Source organism: Ranitomeya variabilis, chromosome 8 (assembly GCF_051348905.1).
Source record: "Ranitomeya variabilis isolate aRanVar5 chromosome 8, aRanVar5.hap1, whole genome shotgun sequence".
NCBI lineage: Eukaryota > Metazoa > Chordata > Amphibia > Anura > Dendrobatidae > Ranitomeya > Ranitomeya variabilis.
This window is the reverse complement of record NC_135239.1, coordinates 173,356,508-173,378,488: the sequence shown is the minus strand read 5'-3', so window position 1 is coordinate 173,378,488 and position 21,981 is coordinate 173,356,508. Positions and strand designations below refer to the sequence as shown.

At 44.3% G+C, this 21,981-nt stretch overlaps 1 protein-coding gene across 7 annotated transcripts in view; it reads left to right on the top strand.

Moving 5' to 3' along the window:
• The window catches only part of PBRM1 (polybromo 1), an 85,829-nt gene that overhangs the window by 62,795 nt on the left and 1,053 nt on the right, over positions 1-21,981 (top strand). For 2 of the 7 annotated variants that reach the window (XM_077278149.1, XM_077278148.1), the window contains exons 24-29: positions 1,019-1,229; positions 4,018-4,221; positions 4,652-4,853; positions 8,500-8,676; positions 11,346-11,495; positions 18,101-18,171. In XM_077278149.1, coding sequence (XP_077134264.1) covers positions 1,019-1,229; positions 4,018-4,221; positions 4,652-4,853; positions 8,500-8,676; positions 11,346-11,495; positions 18,101-18,171 — 1,015 coding nt within the window. The remainder of the gene's footprint in view (positions 1-1,018; positions 1,230-4,017; positions 4,222-4,651; positions 4,854-8,499; positions 8,677-11,345; positions 11,496-18,100; positions 18,172-21,981) is intronic. The other 5 variants (XM_077278152.1, XM_077278151.1, XM_077278154.1 and 2 more) reach the window with 3 other exon arrangements.

Genomic DNA, 21,981 nt, shown 5'->3' with positions numbered 1-21,981 from the left:
TAAAATGATGATGCATCACGATTGGACGTGTTACAATAGGCCCCTCCTGTAGTATGTCCTTAGGCTGGAAAAGAGTGATGATATTTTAAGGCAGCCTGTTAGCACAAAATGACTGTTCAAACCAAGCACAGGCGCTCAGTGCAACTTGGTGGGGCCAACAGTGCAGTGCGACTTCTCACCTACTTGTTTTTCATCTATCTCCCCCTTCCTTTTCTTGATTGACAGTTCTGACTTTACAGAAATAGATGGAAAGGAGCCCTGAACTGCTGGTGCACTAAGCGCCTGTGCTTGCTTTGAACAGTCATTTTGTGCTGACCATCTCCCTTTTATTAAAATGTCAGGAGCCGATTAGTTGTACATGTAATATTCGGCAATGACATTTTCAAACTAATCACTATAGTAACTGATAGACGTATATTCCACATCACTGAAGACCACCAGTCTTTTAAAGGGGTGGTCTGCTTTCAGAAAGTCTCTGCACGCAGTTTACTTAATAAATGAATAAATAAAATGTGCTTTACTCACTGTCCCTGGAGCCAACGTGACGTCTCTGACGCTGCTCCCGCTGTCTGGTATTAGCTGCAGTGCTGATGTCACGTCAACAGCGCTGCGACCAATCATCCTGTGCAGACTGAAAGTCGCTGAGATCACTGACTGCCATGCTGACGACATGAGGGTGGTGGATACTCACTATTGGTCCTGGGGACACTGAATAGGGCATATATATAAATAAATATATATATATATATATATATATATATATATATATATATATATATATATATATATATAATCTGCACTCTGGGGATTGGGATTTTCTGAAAGCTGGATTTTAGAGGTTGCTAAAAGTGCATGCTCTTCATACAAGTGGTGCCTCGTTTTAGATGTGCCATCTTTCTACCTCTCTCATAATGTAGACAAATCCGTAGACCTTTCTATAACCCGAGTGCTTTATCTTACTCCAGTCATGGGAAACAGATGCAAGTGACTCTAATTATAATTGGGTCCGTTTTCTTAGGAAACCCATTGTTCCCCAAAAAGAACCTTCTCCACTCTTGGAAAAGAAGATCCAAGATTTAGAGGCTAAATTTGCCGAGCTGGAGGGTGCAGATGAAGACATAGACGATATGGGGGATGATGACACGGATATGATGGACGCCTCCTCTAATCCGCTGCTCCAACCTCCCCTGGCCGGTGAATTAGATCCCATGCAGTACCCTCCCCAGCAGGTAAAGGGACGGGCGCGCAGGAGAATACACGCAGATGGGCTTACATTGCCGAGCAGCACGTGTCGCCCTCTTCAGGCACTTTCTGTAATGTCCAGATACCTTACAGCCGGAATTTCAGACCAGGTTTAACATATGTTTATCCCCCAGGACCTTAAAGTGGACTTAACATTAGATATTGGAAGTGATATGGTTCTATGTTTTGTTCCCCCTGTTTACTCATTGTGCAGGTAACGTTTTTATTGTGTTTGTCTGTTGCGCTCACACTGAAAATGGACCAAGGACTTTTTAATTGCATTTTTTTCTTCTACAAAAAGCCTCCGTTTTTAAAGGGTCTTGTCACCAGGTTTTTCCTACCCCATCTAAGAGTATCATGATCGAGAGGGAGAGACCCTGATTCCAGTGATGTATCACTTACTGGGCTGCTTGATGCAGTTTTGAAAAATCCCTGTTTTATCTGCTAAAGTTCTAGCAGTTCTCTGAATGCTGAGCTCTTTATAACCCCGCCCACATCACTGATTGGCTGCTTTCTGTGTGCACTAAGCAGCCAATCAGTGGTGGGGGTTGGATAATACTGATCTACCCAGCAGCAGGTTTACTAATCCTCTAATGATAAAATCATCAGCAGGAGATTATGAAAACTACAGAAGCTGCTTAGTAAGTGACACATCGCTGGAATAAGGGTCTCCGTCTCTACATTATGCTGCTCTCAGATTAGGTGGCAAAAACCTGATGACAGAGTCCCTTTAATGCCTACTATACTTGCTGATTAGATTTTATATTGTCCATTGTATATTAGTGCAGTAATACTGTATATACATATTGCGCTTGCTCTGGAGGTTACTATGGTAAAATCAACAAAGTAACGCCTACATCCTGACACGTGAAATCGCTACCATAGCAACCCCAGAGCAAGGTTTACACAACTGCAGCACTTACTGAGATCCAAAGGAGAGGAGACCACCTACAAGGAAGTGTAATGGGTAGCATTTTTAACAGTGTGGCCCCTTAATGATACCAGCTAGTAATAAATGACACACAAATGTTCTTCTAATACAGGAACAGATTTTATTTTAGTGAGAGAATTATAGCTATTTTCCTGTATTCTACCTTTTAATTTTAACTTGCTTTATCAATCAGTGTAAGCTCCGAAATCTACTAACCCCTCAAAAATGCCTGTTCTGAAAATTCTGCCAGTATGTGCCCCCTTTTGGGGACAATTATTGTTTTGCTTAAATTAATATAGTTGGGGCTAAAAAAAAATATTTTTGCAATTTGTTTCATAAATTTATTTATTTTTTTTTGCTTTTCCGGACATTTTATTTCACTTTGATATAATGTATAATCATAAAACAGCTGAGAGAAGCTTTTAGAAAAAGACAGATTAAAAAGTGACAAACTCTGTAAGAAAGAGTTCACTAATTATCTCTCAGTTAACTCACCGTGCAGCCAACAGTAGACAGTACAAAAAAAAGACGCTATGGAAGCGGTGAGATTATGACACACTCTTCCACAAAATGTTATAATGGCTGGTTTATAAAAAAAAGTTCAAGAGGGCCTTTCTTGATGAATATAATATTACAGGTTATGGGCACTAGATTCTGTGATCCAGAGAACTATTCTGACTGCCGTATGTGGAGTCGGAAGGGAATTGTTCCCCTAATATGAAGCTTATTTTTTTGCCTTTCTCTGGATGGACGTGTTGGGGTATAGGGTTAACTTGATGGACTTGTCGTATTTTTAACCTATGAAACGCTAAGGCAAACTGTCCAACATTTTTAATGAAACCGAATTGTAAACATTTAGCCCTAAATAAATCTACTTAAAAAAAAATAGTTGTCTCCAAAAGGGGAAAACACCTTTAATTGGGCATGTGCTTGGACTGAAAATGAAGAAAAGGCAAGAGGAGGTAACGGAGTTAGGGAATTAAGAGGAGCATTGATTAGAGGACTCCTGTTAGTGGTGCGCTGGTTCCTAATCCTCTTACATTTAGCGTAATTTATAATGGGGACCATGAACAAGACTCATATCTGTAGCACAGGTCGCTAGGCCGCTCAGCCCACAATATCTGTGGTTGTTGGGTGGTGATTGCTTAATAGTAGAATAACTGAGAACTGCATATAGAATACTGGTGAATTAAAGGGAATCTGTCAGCATTTTTTTGCTACCTCATCTGAGAGCAGCATAATGTAGGCAAGGAGAAGCTGATTCCAATGATGTATCACTTAGATTACTGGGGGCAGCCGTTCTGACACAATCGGAGCTTTTAGATTTAGCATGAAGCAGAGCTGATAAAGCTAACCCCGCCCACTCCAGGCTCTCTGTGTACAAAGTCCAGAGGGCGTTGCCTGACTAGTGTAGTACTGTAATGTTCATCTCTTAGTGATAAATCCTTCAGTTAGTAAACAACCACATGTGATACATCCCTGAATTCTGTGTTTCAGCCTCTATCTCCTGCTGCCTTCAGATTACATAGCAAAAATCCGCTGACAGATTCCCTTTAAGAAGCTTTTCCATTTTCTGTGTGACGCGCTGTCATTAGCGGGGTGCTTTCTGCTCATTATAAGTTGGGGGGTTCCATGTTTGTTGCAGACTTCTGGTTTGCAGAAGCTTTGCCGCTTGGACAGAATAAAGAAAAGCAGCAATACCACGTATATATATACCTATATATATATATGTTTATTCCCTGTCTGAACAAAGAATTTCTCTCTGACAAATGCAGATATATATATATATTTTTTTATCATTTGTTAATCCTTTTGCAATTGGTGTTTTTAAAACACTAAATCAGGCCGCCGCACCACCAAGCTCCCCCCGATGCACCAACGACCTGACGCCGGCGGTCAGGCTGCCCTCCCCTTCCTTATTGACGCAAGGGGAAAACGTAACAGAGGCAGCGCCCACTGAGACACCCAGTGACAGACAAACGAAAGACGGCGAACCAGGGGAGACAGTGGACAGCAAATTACCCAAACAGTGTTTAGACAACGGAAAGGTAAATTTGGAGCGCCACGGTCAGGCCCCACTTTGTTTTTTGTTTTTTTTCTCCAGTATTTAGATGGCTAGTAACCTCTTCTCTCTGGGGTGGGAGGGCCGATTGCGTGGTATTGCTGCTTTGTCGTGGCTGTGCTTGCGTTTCTGCTGAATGTCTTCCTAGCTTGTTGGTGGTTTGTTTTATTTTTTTCCTTTACGTGTCTCCATTTCCTAGATCTCATCTAACATAGAACCATACCAAAACTGTCCACTCTCTAACCACAGATAGCCTACGACTGCCTGGTGTCAGCAACAGCCACCGAAAAAAAAAATATATATATATGTCCTTTTTTTCACTGGGTTTCAGCACTTCTACATCATTATACTTAATAATGACAATATTTGTAGCCTAGGACATCTGAAAGAAATATCTAACGTTTTCTCCATTCTAGTCCACGCCTAAGTCTGGCAAGAACAGCGCTAAGAAGGAAGGAGGCAAGAGGAAGATTAACATGAGCGGTTACATCCTTTTCAGTAGTGAAATGAGGGCGGTTATAAAAGCCCAACATCCAGACTACTCTTTTGGTGAACTTAGCAGATTGGTAGGAACAGAGTGGAGGAACCTTGAGGCAACGAAGAAGGCGGATTATGAAGGTAAAATACAGAACTCAGACACGTGTCTCGAGTTGTTTGCCCCTCATCAGTGCTTTGGAGAGTGCCAAGTAGGTAGACTTCTGTGCCGTGCAACCCTCCTCTGACCCAACTTTTCTCAAGGAGAAATTTTCTTTATTCAACCTGCCAGAGGCCTCTCATCCTGCCAAACTAGCACTTTTGCTTTGCACTGATGAGGTGTAAACACCATGAAACACGTATCCGCAAATGAAATGTTATTATTATTATTATTATTCATTTTTATAGCGCCTTTTATTCCATGGCGCTTTACACATGGAAGAGGCAATTATAGAAAAGTACTATAAACATGAGCAAAACAAGGCACACACAAGTACCGAGGGAGAGAGGACCCTGCCCGCGAGGGATCACAGTCTGCAGGGGATGGGTGAGGATACACTAGGAGAGGGTAGAGCTGGTTGTTGGCGGTTCAGCAGACTAAGGATCACTGCAGGTTGTAGGCTTGTCGGAAGAGGTGGGTCTTCAGGTTCTTTTTGAAGGTTTCCGTGGTAGGCGAGAGTCTGATATGTTGGGGTAGAGAGTTCCAGAGTATGGGGGAAGCACGGGAGAAGTCTTGTGTGCGGTTGTGGGAAGAAGAGATAAGAGGGGAGTAGAGAAGGAGGTCTTTTGAGGATTGAAGGTTGCGTGTAGGTAAGTACCGGGAGACCATGTCACAGATGTATGGAGGAGACAGGTTGTGGATGGCTTTGTATGTCATAGTTACGGTTTTGAACTGGAGCCTCTGGACAATAGGAAGCCAGTGAAGGGCTTGACAGAGAGGGGAGGCTGGGGAGTAACGGGGAGACAGGTGGGTTAATCGGGCAGCAGAGTGTAGGATGAATTGGAGAGGTGCCAGAGTGCTAGAGGGGAGGCTAGAGAGTAGGAGGTTGCAGTAGTCGAGATGGGAGATAAGGGCGTGCCCTAGTGTTTTTGTGGTTTCATAGTCAAGGAATGCACGGATCTGGGAAATATTTTTGAGTTTGAGTTGGCAGGAGGAGGCAAGGGCTTGGATATGTGGCTTGAAAGAGAGGGCAGAGTCGAGGATCACCCCAAGGCACTGAGCGTGTGGGACTGGGGAAAGTGAGCAGCCATGGACGGATAGGTCTGGTGGAGGGGTAGAGTGAGATGAGGGAAAGATGATGAATTCTGTTTTGTCCATGTTCAGTTTTAGAAAGCGAGCAGAAAAGAAGGCTGAGATAGCAGACAGACAGTCTGGGATTTTGGTCAGTAAGGAGGTGAGGTCAGGTCAAGAGAGGTACATCTGCGTGTCGTCGGCGAAGAGATGATACTGTAAACCGTGGGATTCTATGAGCTGTCCCAGGCCAAAGGTGTAGATGGAGAAGAGCAGGGACTGCTTGTATGCTATGAAATGCTTGGCAGAGTGGGATCTCTTCCATTTCTTCTCAGCGATCCTGGAAGCCCATCTCAGTTCTTTGGTCAGGCTAGTCAGCCAGGGCTGCGTGTTGATTGTACGAATTTTGCTGTGCGTGAGGGGGGTGGCGGAATCAAGTGTTGCTGTTATTGTGGTGTTATAAAAAGTGGCAGCAGCATCTGTGTCATGAAGGGAAGCTATGTCTGTAAGAAGGAGAAAGGACTCAGAGTGATTGTAAATTCAGGTGTTTGAGATTTCTGTGAGGGTGTGTGAGTTTGGGGGTTGCACACTAGGAGAGGAGAGGAAAGAGAATGTCAGTAGGTTCTGGTCAGACAGGGGGAGCGGTGAGTTAGTGAGATTAGTAAGGGAACAGAATCGGTGAAGATAAGGTCCAGCGTGAGGCCATCTTTATGGGTGGCTGCGGAGGACCATTGAGTGAGGGTGAAGGAGGCAGTCAGTGACAAAAGTTTAGAGGCAGCTGAGGTGGAAGTGTCAAAGGGGATGTTGGAGTCACCCATGATGATAGTGGGGATGTCGGCAGAGAGGAAGTGAGGTGGTCGAGAAAGGTGGAGATGGCTAGTTCTGGGGGGCGGTAGATGACAGCCCGCTGGAGGTTGGAGGGGGAGTAGATGCGGACGGAGTTCACCTGAAACGAGGGGAGAGTAGCAGAGGGGGTAGTGGAATTGGGGTAAAGGAGCAGGTATCGGACAGGAGCAAGCCAACTCCTCCACCACGTTTGTTGCTGGGGCGGGGGGTGTAGAAGAGATGAAATCCGCATAGGAAAGTGAAGCTGGAGAGGCTGAGTCAGAGGGGGTGAGCCAGGTTTCCGTGATGCCGAGGAAGAGTTTGTTAGTGATACAGAGGTCATGGATAAATGACAGTTTGTTGCAGACAGAGCATGCGTTCCATAGTGCTCCAGGTAGGGGGAGTTGCGAAAATGTGTAGAGGATCGTGGTAGGGTGTTAGAAATTAGTGTGGGGTTGTCTTGAGGAGGGCCAAGATTAGGGGATACTTCACCGGAGATGAGGAGTAGCAGACTGAGTGTTAGAAGGTGTGAGCTGCATAGGACATGGTGTGGCCGTGTGTGTCTGGAGAGAAAGGATTGTATGTGGAGGAACAGTTCAGAGGAGGAGGTGAGATGGAGGGAGAAATGACTACCGTACTTCCTTACTTGGTGGAGGGATTACAGGAGACTTGAAAACAGAGTAGTATGGGGGTGAAGGTAAAAAGATACCGAAACATTGTAGTGGTTTTGATTCCTCTACCTTCCAGTAATGTTTGGTTTGTCGTCTTATTGAAAGTCATGTGACAAGGATCGTTAGCCTGAGATTTTGTTTTTGTAGCACGTGAATGAGTAATGAGATTTGTTAATATGGAATCCACTTTGTTGTTTTTGTTATATCTGGACTTTTCACGCCACAAATCCGGATGGAAAATCTGCAGCATTTCTGCCGTATAAAAATATAGCCCAAAGCTTCTAGAAGAAAGGAAACCTTTTTATTGTTTTGCCAAAGGGCCTCATGTAGGTGCCCTATGACGTTCTATTGGAGATGGCTTGTTTGGGTTTTTTTTATTTTTTGAATGGCTGCAGTGGTGACACCACATCAACAGTGCTGCAGCCAATCACTGATCTTCTGCAAGTGCTGCAAGATCATAGTTGTAGTTGCTCAACATTGAAGGTTGTCCCTGCCATGTCAGAGCCCCATTCTCTGGATCGGTGGAGATCCTATTGGATGGACCACTGATGACATGAAAATTGTCACCTGTCCCATGGCCCCTTTAAGTAGGCTTAATACTATGGCTTCAATATAAGCAGTCCTCCTGATGAACTTGGCGCATCTTTACACTGCCATGGACTGGAATACATTTCCGTTGTAAGTTACACCACTTTGTGGCGTAAGTTTCGTAAAAAAATTTTTGGGTCGTGGTTGACCACTCGCCCTCTTTTCAGATAGTTGGCGGAACTGCCGTAAAAATGCAAAGGTGGCAAAATGTTTGTACAACTATAATTGAGCCAAAAAATGACTTTCCAAACCATAATTGTGATAAAACTGCTTGATGAATGGGGTCTCGGCCTTTGTAACATGAGGGGCTTTCCTAGGATGGCCTGTCTTTAGGATGCGTGTGGGTCTAACCCTAGAGCTCCTGAGGATTAGCACAACGAGAGGGCTTTGATCTCTTTATTGGGTACACGAACATAGCAGGTCATTTTTGGCTCAGAACCTAGGAAATAAAACTTGATTGATTTGTTTTTCACAGAACGAGCTGCCAAAGTTGCCGAGCAGCAAGAAAGGGAGCGAGCCGCGCAGCAGCAGCAACAGCAGCAGCAGCAGAACTCTTCTCCCAGAGCGGGCACTCCTGTGGGAGCCCTAATGGGAGTTGTACCTCCGCCAACACCCATGGGCATGCTGAACCCACAGATGACACCGGCTTCAGGTATACTCTCCATGAGCATGTGTAGTGACAGATGTACATGGCTTTATTTGCAAAAAAAAAATAGGCACCATTAAAGGGGTCATTTAGGATAAGAAAAACATTGCAGCTCTCATCCAAAAACAGCACTACACCTATCTATATGTTGCCTGGTACTGCGGCTCAGCTTTTTCTGCAAGTCATTGTTCCTGAGCTACAATACCACCCGATGTCTGTTGACATGTTTGGTGCTGTTTTTGGAAGAAAACATTCACGTTTTTCTGATCTTCAACAACCCCTTTAAGGTAGGACTAAAATATCGGTGTTGCAGTCCGTTATTGGGTTTTCTTCCTTGTTTGCATCTATTTCAACCCCCCATATTCCTTGATTGACAGCTCTGGGATTACAGGAGTCAGAGGATAGTTGGAAAAACAATTCTGTGCTGACAGTCACTTTAAAGGCAATCTGTCAGCAGGTTTTTGTTATATAATCTGAGAGCAGAATGATGTAGGGGCAGACATCCTGATTCCAGTCATGTGTAATTTACTGAGCTGTTTTAATACAATCAATGTTTTATCAGCAGGAGATTAGCATTTCATGACTAGGTATCTGGTGCTTCTTAGTCAACTGCTGTGAGTAACCCTGCTCACACCACTGATTGGCAGCTTTCTGCCTATGCACAATATACACAGAAAGCTGCCAATCAGAGGTGTGGGCGGGGTTATGCACAGCTCAGCATTCAGAGAACTGCTAGATCTGCAGCAGAGAAAACAGTGATTGTATCATAATGACGGCAAGCAACCCACATCGCTGGAATAAGGGTCTCTGTCCCTACAGCATGCTGTTTTTTTTATTACATAGCAAAAACCCGGCGACAGAATCCCGTCAAGCATGGAATATTTTTGCTTTCCGATTGCAGTGTCACTATTTGTGTTGGCAGTAATTGCTGCTGTCTTATGGTTGAATATCTTGTATAATGGGATTAGCAATCTGTGGTAAAGTCTCCGTTATGGCAGAAGGAAACCAATGATCTTGCGCTGAATCCATTGTCTACAGATAGATGCAGATGTCACACTGTCATAATAACAGAAGAAAGAAAATCACATTGTAATTGAATAAAGAGTAACTAAAGCGGATCTGTCAGCAGATTTCACAATACTAACTGAATACATTATTTACATAGATCTCCAACCTGTTGAGGCCATTATACTTACTTTGAAAATGCATGTCAGTATGGCTGTATAATAGTTTAACCACATTTCCGGCTACCTAGACTGATTGTCGGCTCCTCAGTGTTCCTGCCTACTGCTGTGATCTCACTCAGCTTAGTGAACACTGTATCTGTTAGTCAGGCTGTGTGGTAAGTACACCTGCTTCATCAAGTTTAAGAGAGCTGGTGTATAATGTAAGTTTTTTGTATTGTGAAATCTGTTCATTGAGCCGCTTTGAGACTAAAGTTACATATTGGAGTTACATTTTTCTTCCACCTTTGTTGTGGATTTTTACCTTTCAGAAGACAGATTCTGTAAATTTTTGTTTGTTTTCTTTTTTTTACAGTTTACATACTTGTTAAAGGGAATCTATAATTCAAGAGCATACTGGGCACCAAGATATATGCAAACATTTAATATATGAAATGTTTAGTGCATTACTGCCCTATAGACTGTTCGTTATGCTAGGAGGGGGTTAATCATTTTGTTTGACAGTCTGTTAAAGAGGAATATAAATATAGGAGGAGGAAAGTAATCTTTCTATATAGGCTTAAAAGGAACCTGTCAGCTTTAATAACGCTATTAACCTGCATATAGTGCCCGGCTGCTGTACTGAAAGTGCGGCACCCTGGAGAAAATTACCATTATTTTTCCCAGGAGCTGCCGGCTTTCAGTCATGTGCGTATGCTGATGTAGCTACAGTTATCACTCACTCTACTGTAGGCACGTCCTGGTACTCTGACTGACAGACACCTCCGACCTGATGTACTGCTGAGCCGGCTGTCAGTCAGTGCTGTTCACCTCTCGCATTATAATGAGCGAGACTGAAAGCCGGCGGCTCCTGGGAGAAATAAGGTTCATTTTCTCCCGGGTGCTGCACTTTCAGTACAGCAGCCATGCACCTACATAACGTTATTAACCTGCGGATTAACCCTTTAACTGCAGGTTAATAGCATTATACGACTTGACAGATTCCCTTTCATACCGTCACTGTGATTAAGGTCAGAACTCGATCACCGCAGGACCCTGTAGTAAGCTGCCTGGATGGTCTTGGCCCAATATAAATGGAAATGTGAACTCCAACCCGAATCTTAGAAGTTTGAGGAGTTCCAGATTCAGAACTCCCCCCTAAGACCAATCTGTAGAAACGGAGCGAATGATCTGGGACACTACAATTTTGGTGTGTTTTTGGGAGACTCTGCTTCTTTATCTTCCCATTTCATGCCTCTTAATATATTTGAGTCATTGGTTCCTATGGAACGCTCTTAGCCCATGAAATAATTCCCATCCTCTCATCATGTCACTATTAACGTCACTTGTTTGGATTTTTGTTGGTAAAATTCTAACTTCTGTATTTTATTTTTTGTATGTTCACAACAATAATATCACAAAACTAACGCCATTTTTATTTTGTTTCATGGTAGTGCACGTTTGTATTAATCCATTATACCGCATGATATTGATGCATGTTTGTTCTTCAAGGCATGATAGGGGGCTATCCGCCTGGCCTGCCACCCATGTCGGGCCCAGTTGATGGCATTATTAGCATGGGCAGCATGCAGCCTCATCTTCATGGGGTGCTACCACCTCCCCACCTCCTTCCACCAGGCATCTCGGGCATCCCGCTGCAGGGTAAGAACGTCATCGCCTCATTCACTCTCGTCCATGCCAACTCTCAGATGCTTGTGTGTGCGCAGGACCACCGCTAGCCACTTTATCGTGACCGCTTCACTAATGATTTTCGTTTTTGTTTTTGTAGAGTTCTCAGGTTAAAATTTGAAGGGAAATACATTTTCTGTATTCATATCCAAGCACAGATATTAGTTCTTGGATGAGCAGACCACTTTGAAAAGGCGACCCTTATCTCGCACTTTCATTCACGAGACCCTTGTGCATGCAGACCACCAAATGTACTCGAAATCACTTAGGATGTCTACTCCAGACGGTTCTCAAAATCCATAAAAAGTCTCCATGAGTAGACTGTACCTACACGCAGGGCTGTGGAGTCGGTAAGCCAAACCTCCGACTCCCAACTCCTCAATTTCCATGACGCCGATTCCACGACTCCGACTCCCTCATACCAGGGATGTGGAGTCGATAAGCCAAACCTCCGACTCCAACGCCTCAATTTCCATGACACCGACTCCACGACTCCGACTCCCTCATACCAGGGATGTGGAGTCAGTAAGCCAAACCTCCAACTCCTCAATTTTCATGGCACCATCTCCGACTCTGACTTAACGACTCTGACTCCACGACTCTGACTCCACAGCCCTGCCTACACGGCTACTTAAGTTTTCATTTTGGAGCCAACAAACTCCTGTTAATTCGATCTTGACTTTTAGAAGAAAACCTCATTTTCTACTTCCCAAAATTGTATGGATTTTTGAAGTGTAAGTCGATGTAAACCAAAGTCAGACCAGGTATTGCAGTGCAAGCGCACATCTGTGTTGCACAGGTGTAAGTGAGACTGGCCGAAAAGACAGTGACCTCTCCCCCTCTGACAACCCCATGTAACCTCTTTTAACGCCATGTTCCATAGGTGGAGAAACTTTGGTTTACATCATTATACACTTCTGTAGTAAAGGGAGTCTGTCACCCCCAGAATGCATATTCACCTAGATGTGATTCTGTCAATCAGAAGCAGAGGACCCCAAAATACAAATTGAGGGGGCTTAATGGTGCACTAAGCTTTCGGCCACACACAGGGTGCTCCAAAGCCCCCTCACTTCAATGAAGAGTACATTTCTCAGGCGGGGGATCCTTAATTTAGTATGGATTTTGGGGACGATAGATTCACTGTGACTGTTTAGTTTTCATATTGGTCATCAGAATAAGAACAGGAATGAGACGGTCATGGGCAGAATACATAGATTGTAGTACTAGGTGCTAAGTCATCAGAAATGGATTTAGTTTGATTATGTAGAACCATATAGAAAAATATTTCAACCGCTGGAGAACATCCAATGCCTTCTCGCCCCAGGGAAGCTTGGTGTCCGGCGGGTAACACATTGTTCAGTAATTATCCAGGGTAAACATTTGGCTCCGATACATTTACTTCTTTGAGAATCATCGGAAATCAGTCTGTCTCCTCATTTGTAAGAGAATCATCGGCCTTGTCACATGTTTTGGGGAACTCCTGACCAGAAATGAAGGAGTCCCAGGATTCACGGGAAACACTGGGGTAAAGAGTAAAGTTGCTACTTTTTTTGTAAACCGCTTTGAACCTTTTGAATCTAGTCGTGCGAGCTCTGCACTCATGAATGGAGGATTTCATGGTTGATTTTTAGTCGTAGTCTTTGATGGAGAAAGGTCTGTCGCCAGTTTTCTTGTAGCCCAATCTAAAAAAAAATCAACTAAAGGGTTGTGGTGCCCCCAGATAGACTTCTATAAGGCTCCCCTAAGCTTAGACGTGTGTTGGCTTTACTGGATCCCAAAGCTTATACAGTTGTGCTCACAAGTTTACATACCCCGGCAGAATTTTTGCTTTCTTGGCCTTTTTTCAGAGAATATGAATGATAGCACCAAAATGTTTTCTCCACTCGTGGTTAGTGGTTGGGTGAAGTCATTTATTGTCAAACTACTGTGTTTTCTCTTTTTTAATCATAACAACAACCCAAAACATCCAAATGACCCTGATCAAAAGTTTACGTACCCCATTTCTTAATACCGTGTATTGCCCCCTCTAACATCAATGGCAGCTTGAAGTCTTTTGTGGTAGTTGTGGATGAGGTTCTTTATTTTCTCAGATGGTAAAGCTGCCCACTCTTCTTGGCAAAAATCTTCCAGTTCCTGTAAATTCCTAGGCTGTCTAGCATGAACTACACGCTTGAGATCTCCCCAGAGTGGCTCAATGATATTGAGGTCTAGAGACTGAGATGGCCACTCCAGAACCTTCAGTTTGTTCTGCGGTAGCCAATGACAGGTCAACTTGGCCTTCTGTTTTGGATTGTTGTCATGTTGGAACGTCCAAGTACGTCCCATGCGCAGCTTCCGGGCTGATGAGTGCAAATTTGCCTCCAGTATTTGCTGATAATGTGCTGCATTCATCTTTCCTTCAATTTTTACCAAGTTTCCTGTGCCTTTTTAGCTCACACATCCACAAAACATCAGTGATCCACCTCTGTGCTTTACAGTAGGAATGGTGTTCCTTTCATCATAGGCCTCGTTGACCTCTCTCCAAATCTAACATTTATGGTTGTGGCTAAAATGTTCAATTTTGGTCTCATCACTCCAAATTACTTTCTTCCAGAAGTTTTGAAGCTTGTCTCTGTGCTGTTTTGCGTGTTGTAGGGGAGATACTTTGTGGCATTTGCGCAGTAATGGCTTTCTTCTGGTGACTCGACCATGCAGCCCATTTTTCTTCAAGTGCCTCCTTATTGTGCATCTTGCAACAGCCACACCGCTAGTTTTCAGAGAGTCCAGTATCCAGTTCAGCTGATGTTATTTGTGGGTTTTTCTTTGCATCCTGAACAATTGTCCTGGCAGTTGTGGACGACGTTTTTGTTGGTCTACCTGACCGTGGTTTTGTTTTTACTGAGCCCCCAATTTTCCATTTGATAATCACAGTTTGAAAGCTGCTGACTGGCATTATCAATTCTTGGATATCTTGTTGTATCCCTTTCCTGTTTTATACAGTTCAGCTACCTTTTCCCGTAGATCCGTTGACAATTCTTTTGCTTTCCCCATGACTCACAATCCAGAAACGTCAGTGGCTGGATGAAAGATGCAAGAGTCTGTCTGTATCCCAGAAACTCACTCAGCTTTTATGCACACACACTGATTTCAAACAGGTCACAGGTGAGGATGTTACCTTTAGTAGCCATTCAAACCCATTTGTGTCAACTTCTGTGCATGTTATCAGGCCACAATCACCAGGGTATGTGAACTTTTGATCATGGTCATTTGGAGGTTTTGGGTTGTCATTGTGATTTAAAAAAGAGAAAACACAGTAGTTTGACAATAAATGGCTTCAACCAACCACTAACCATGAGTGGGGAAAAAGTTTTTGTGTTATCATTCATATTCTCTGAAAAAAGGCCAAGAAAGAAAAAATTCTGCGGGGGTATGTAAACTTTTGAGCACAACTGTAGATAAGGAAATCTCCAAGCCCTAAGGCGATAAATCACAAGTCCGACATACAACACAGTGTTCAAAAGTGCACATACCCTAAAAGCAGAAAAAAAAGCCTGGAGGATTATTTTATGACCGATGAAACACCACAATTAGGCTGGTTTCACATTTGTGGCATGCGTACCTATCTTTAACATGGTGTACGCATGGACATACGTTTGCATGCTTTTGCGTACACATGCGTTTTTTCGTGGTTTGCGGCGAACGCAACCTGTTGCATTTTTGGAAGCATCAAAAATCAGTCAAATATGCGCAGGCATGCGGATGAGTGCGTTAAAAAAACGCATTACTGTCAATCTCATACAGTGTGGCTGCCTCCAGCTGTGATCTGGCCTGTCCTGTTGGTAGTGTAGAGCGGTGCTCTGAGCTACAGCTTCCCCCTGGCTGCGCTCAGTGTTCAGCACAAGTGGTGACATGAGGTTTCCGGGATGCGTGGAGTGGGGAGCTGAGCCCCACAGGAGTCTGACATTGTACTACTGTTGGGCTACGGTGGTGTTCTCACAGCTAGAAGACGTCACTGCGCAGCACTGCCCTCAGCGGTGAGACCAAGACTACAGAGGTGACGTCTTCCAGCGGTGAGACCAGGACTACAGAGGTGACGTCTTCCAGCGGTGAGAACAGCTCCGTAGCCTGACAGTAATATTACAATGTCAGGCTGCTGACCTGCGCTGATGGCCACTGTTAGTCTGCAGTATTCAGAGCACCGCAGTGTAATCCTCGAACTGTTGTACAGTGATATGTCCGTGTCGGCCTCATTCTGATGTCCCTGTGTTAGAGATCTGCAGGAGGCATATCTAATGCCCATCATGTGTGATACAACCCTCAGAGCCACATAGCCAATGCCCATCGTGTGTGATACAGCCTGCAAAGCACGTATGTGAACCCATAATGTGTGATACAGCCCACAGAGTTGTGCTCGATACACTGCGTATCTTACCTTGCGTTTGATACGCTCTGTATATCTTACCCTGTTGTGTGATATACTCTGCGTATCTTACCCCGGCGCGTGATGTGCTCTGCGCGTCTTACCCCGGTGCATGATGTGCTCTGTGCGTCTTACCCCTGCGTGTGATGTGCTCTGTGCGTCTTACCCGGGCGTGTGATCTGCTCTGCGCCTCTTACCCTGGCGCGTGATGTGCTCTGCACCTCTTACCCCAGCGCGTGATGTGCTCTGCGCCTCTTACCCCGGCGCGTGATGTGCTCTGCGTGTCTTACCCCGGCGCGTGATGTGCTCTGCGTGTCTTACCCCGGTGCGTGATGTGCTCTGCGCCTCTTACCCCTGCGTGTGATGTGCTCTGCGCCTCTTACCCCTGCGTGTGATGTGCTCTGCGCCTCTTACCCCTGCGTGTGATGTGCTCTGCGCCTCTTACCCCTGCGTGTGATGTGCTCTGCGCCTCTTATCCCGGCGCGTGATGTGCTCTGCGCCTCTTACCCCGGCGCGTGATGTGCTCTGCACCTCTTACCCCGGCGCGTGATGTGCTCTGCGCGTCTTACCCCGGCGCGTGATGTGCTCTGCGCGTCTTACCCCGGCGCGTGATGTGCTCTGCGCGTCTTACCCCGGCGCGTGATGTGCTCTGCGCCTCTTACCACAGCGTGTGATGTGCTCTGCGCCTCTTACCACGGCGTGTGATGTGCTCTGCGCGTCTTAACCCGGCGAGTGATGTGCTCTGCGCGTCTTACCCCGGCTTGTGATGTGCTCTGCGCGTCTTACCCCAGTGCGTGATGTGCTCTGCGCCTCTTACCACAGCGTGATGTGCTCTGCGCCTCTTACCACGGCGTGTGATGTGCTCTGCGCGTCTTAACCCGGCGAGTGATGTGCTCTGCGCGTCTTACCCCGGCTTGTGATGTGCTCTGCGCGTCTTACCCCGGCGCGTGATGTGCTCTGCGCGTCATTATGCGACTCGTAATGCGAGCAGTACACTAGGTTTTCATGGCAAATTTCAGCAGCTGCTCCCCCTAGTGTTTAAAGGTGGAAAATATCAGAACTTTTTACATTTTTCATATTTTATTCCAATAAAAAGGTGGGGTTTTTTTACATTAAAAGATTAATATTTTACATTTTTTCATTCGTTGAAACAAATTTTTTTGGATGTCACCTTTATCTTAAGTCAACCAGTTGCTTTAAAAGATGCAATTCAGCAGCATGTTTGCCGATGTGGCGGTCATTTAATGGCTGTTTACACAGGATGAGCAAACTTTAGATTAGCAAAAATGGGTAATAGATCAGTGTAGATAGACTGCCATTGTTATTGATGGTCTTTGATCCAAGCCAAAAGATCATTTCACCTGACGAACAAGCATTTTGCTCATTCATTGAGTGATCGGCAGCCTTTTTACACTGCAAGATGATCTGGGAATGAGCCTGGGAATGAGTGTCACTAGGATTGCTCGTTTCCCAAGCATCGTGCTATGTGAGCGCTCCTTTAGCTGCTCTGTGGGAGCTGGTTGGTGAGGGGCACAGCTACAGTCAAACAGTTCCCCATCCAGCATGAAACCTTATAATGGAGCACAGGAGTAGCTCTCTTTTTTTTTTTTTTTTTTTTTAAAGGGAATCTTTCAGAACGATCCAGCCCCCCAAAGTTTCATATGGTCATGTTCCACTCTGATAATCTCATCCACATCTTTACTGATGGAATCTGTTGGGTTCTAACTAAAAAATTGCTGTTTAAATTCATATAGCCTTAAGTGCTCTGGGTGTGGTCAGAGCTCTTACCAAGCCTCTGCTTCCCAGGCTGTATTCACCAGCCAGCCCCACCGTCCTCTGCTTGACTGACAGCTCAGTAGCCTGACTATAGCCAGTGAGCTGTCGGGATGGGCTGGGAGCAGAGCCTGTGAGGCAGAGGCTCAGGAAGTGCTTTGACACACCTAGAGCACTTAAACCTTATTAACATATGGATTATAAAAGAGATTTATAACATAAATCAACAGATTTCATCAGTAAACCTATGGATGACATTATCTTTCAATGAGCTAGATGTCCATACAAGCTGCTTTAGGGGATAGGTCGCCTTAGCGGATTCCATTTAAGGCATTCAAAGCATAATTATATTGGACCTCATAACTATAGGGTTAATTAATCCTCTGTATATTCATTCCAAACACAGGAGTCCTGGCACAAGGTGTATCTTCCATGGTAGGATCGCCGGCAGCTGGAAATAACCCTTACAATCAGCAGGTAAGTCTGGTATCAGGATGTGCCATTGTTAAAAAGCTTCATGACCGAGCAGCTGCATGCAGCCTCACATCACCAAGCACAATGCCGAGCGTCGGATGGAGTGGTGTAAAGCTGTCACCATTGGACTCTGGAGGAAGCATGTTCTGGGCAGTGACAGATCACACGTCTCTAGCTGGCTTCTGATGGAGTAGTCTGGGTTTGGTAAGTGCCCAGAGATCGTTACCCGCCTGACTGCAATGTGCCCGCTGTAACATCTGATGGAGGAGGGATAATGAGGCTGTATTTCAGGTGTCGGTCTCAGCTCATTAGTTCCAGATAGTTTAGATAATTGTAGCTTTCAACTTTGTAGGAACAGTTTAGTCTATGTCCTAATAATCATTACATCTGGAGGAGCTAGAACAGTACAAAACTGATAGTGATATGTCCACCATGTTTTCTACCTAAATTGCTGACAACTGAGCGTGATAGAAAATAGCTGATAAGGTGACCCATATTCCTGCTGTCAGCTGGCTTATACCGCGGTCTCCATTCCCATCATAACTGATCTAATATGTGGCCGCCTTACCCAGGATGGCTCCGATAGATAGAAGTATTGGTGGCATGTTCTCCTATCAGACACGTTATATGGTGAGCTGTAATAATTTGTTTCACCAGTACCTTATCATGAATCAGATCAGATCCCTGGTTGGATAAAGCGCACACACACACACACACACACACACACACACACACACACACACACACACACATACATACACATATACATACACCCCCATATACATACATACAAACACATATCCCATAGAATGTAAGTCCGCAAGGACAGGGTCCTCTCCCCTCTGTACCAGTGTGTCACTGTAAATTTGTTTACTGTAAACGATATCTATAACTCTGTACGTAACCCAGAGGTGTCAAACTGCATTCCTCGAGGGCCGCTAACAGGTCATGTTTTCAGGATTTCCCTGTATTGCACAGGTGATAATTTAATCACCTGCACAGAATGATTCCAGCACCTTGTGGAATGCTAAGGAAATCCTGAAAACACGACCTGTTGGCGGCCCTCGAGGAATGCAGTTTGACACCTCTGACGTAACCCCTTTCTCATGTACAGCACCATGGAATTAATGGTGCTATATAAATAATAATAATAATGATAATATACATAAATATACATACATAAACAGATATACATACATACATACACACACATATACACACACATATTCAGTGAGTACGGAAAGTATTCAGACCCCCTTAAATTTTTCACTCTGTTTCATTGCAGCCATTTGGTAAATTCAAAGAAGTTCATTTTTTCTCATTAATGTACACTCTGCACCCCATCTTGACTGAAAAAATAGAAATGTAGAAATTTTGCAAATTTATAAAAAAAAAAATTAAAACCAAAATATCACATGGTCATAAGTATTCAGACCCTTTGCTCAGACACTCATATTTAAGTCACATGCTGTCCATTTCCTTGTGATCCTCCTTGAATTGGTTCTACTTCTTCATTGGAGTCCAGCTGTGTTTAATTAAACTGATAGGACTTGATTTAGAAAGGCGCACACCTGTCTATATAAGACCTCAGAGCTCACAGTGCATGTCACTAGTGATGAGCAAATATACTCGTTACTCGAGATTTCTCGAGCACGCTCAGGGGTCCTCCGAGTATTTTTTAGTGCTCGGAGATTTAGTTTTTCTTGCCGCAGCTGAATGATTTACATCTGATAGCCAACATAAGTACATGTGGGGGTTGCCTGGTTGCTAGGGAATCCCCACATGTACTTATGCTGGCTAACAGTTGTAAATCATTCAGCTGCGGGAAGAAAAACTGAATCTCCGAGCACTAAAAAATACTCGGAGGACCCCCGAGCGTGCTCGAGAGATCTCGAGTAATGAGTATATTCTCTCATCACTACATGTTACACTAAATGAGAATCATGAGGTCAAAGGAACTGGCCAAGGAGCTCAGAGACAGAATTGTGGCAAGGCACAGATCTGTCCAAGGTTACAACAGAATTTCTGCAGTACTCAAGGTTTTTAAGAGCACAGTGGCCTCCATAATCCTTAAATGGAAGAAGTTTGCGACCACCAGAAGCCCTCGTAGACCTGGCCGTCCAGCCAAACTGAGCAATCGTGGGAGAAGAGCCTTGATGACAGAGGTAAAGAAGAACCCCAAGATCACTGTGGCTGAGCTCCAGAGATGCAGTGGGGAGATGGGAGAAAGTTCCACAAAGTCAACTATCACTGCAGCCCCCCAACAGTCGGGCCTTTACGGCAGAGTGGCCCGACGAAAGCCTCTCCTCGGTGCAAGACATATGAAAGCCCGCATAGAGTTTGCTAAAAAAAAAAAACACATGAAGGACTCCCAGACTATGAGAAATGAGATTCTCTGGTCTGATGAGACAAAGATAGACCTTTTTGGTGATAATTCTAAGCTGTATGTGTGAAGAAAACCAGGCACTGCTCATCACCTGCCCAATACAATCCCAACAGTGAAACATGGTGGTGGCAGCATCATGCTATGGGGGTGTTTTTCAGCTACAGGGACAGGACGACTGGTTGTCATTGAAGGAAACATGAATGCGGCCAAGTACAGCGATATCCTGGATGAAAACCTTTTCCAGAGTACTCTGGACTTCAGACTTGGCCAAAGGTTCACCTTCCAAAAGGAGTGGCTTTAGAACAACTATGTGACCAATCTTGACTGGCCCAGCCAGAGCCCTGACCTAAACCCAATTGAGCAACTCTGGAGAGACCTGAAAATGTCTAACCACCAACGTTCACCATCCAACCTGATGGAACTGGAGAGGATATGCAAGGAAGAATGGCAGAGGAGAATGGCAGAGGATCCCCAAATCCAGGTGTGAAAAACTTGTTACATAATTCCCAAGAAGACTCCTGGCTGTACTAGCTCAAAATGTGCTTCTACTCAATACTGAGCAAAGGGTCTGAATTATTATTTTTTTTTAATACATTTTCAAAAAATTCTACATTAGTTTTTTCCAGTCAAGATGGGATGCAGAGTGTACATTAATGAGAAAAAAATGAACTTTTTTGAATTTACCAAATGGCTGCAATGAAAGAGAGAAAAATGTAAAGGGGTCTGAATACTTTCTGTACCCACTGTAAATACATATATGCATATACATACATACATACACACAAACACATACAGTCATGGCCGAAAGTGTTAGCACCCTTAAATTGTTCCAGAAAATTAAGTATTTCTTCTAGAAAATGATCGCAATTACTTATGCTTTGTTTTACACGTGCTTATTTCCTTTACGTGTATTGGAACACACACAAAAAAACTGGAAAAAAAGGCAAATTGGGCATAATTTCACAACATTTTCGGCCATGACTGTACATACATATACATACATATATACACACACCTACGGACCTTATACATCGCTTGTATTCCTTCTGTAGAGACTTTGATATCAGAACTCGGCACGATCTGATCACGTCTCTAAAGTCAGACTTTGGTTTCCGAGATAGTAAAGTGGTGTTTTCAGAAGCAAAACCTATTACCTATCCACTCTTGGGACACCCACCGTTCTCGAGAATGGGGGTCCCTGAGTCCTCAGTAGAGTTCATGACCACCTCTACATTCACCGACTGGACGGAGATAGCCGAGTAACGGCACAGAACATGCTCCACTGCTGCGCCATTGATATGGGGGAACATGGAGCTCCTTTTCTCATGATTAGTGGGGCACTTATCACCTATTGTGCGGAATTGTATGGAGGTTGTGATCCTGGGAACACTGCTTTCATAAGAATTTTTTTTATATAATGTTACCTA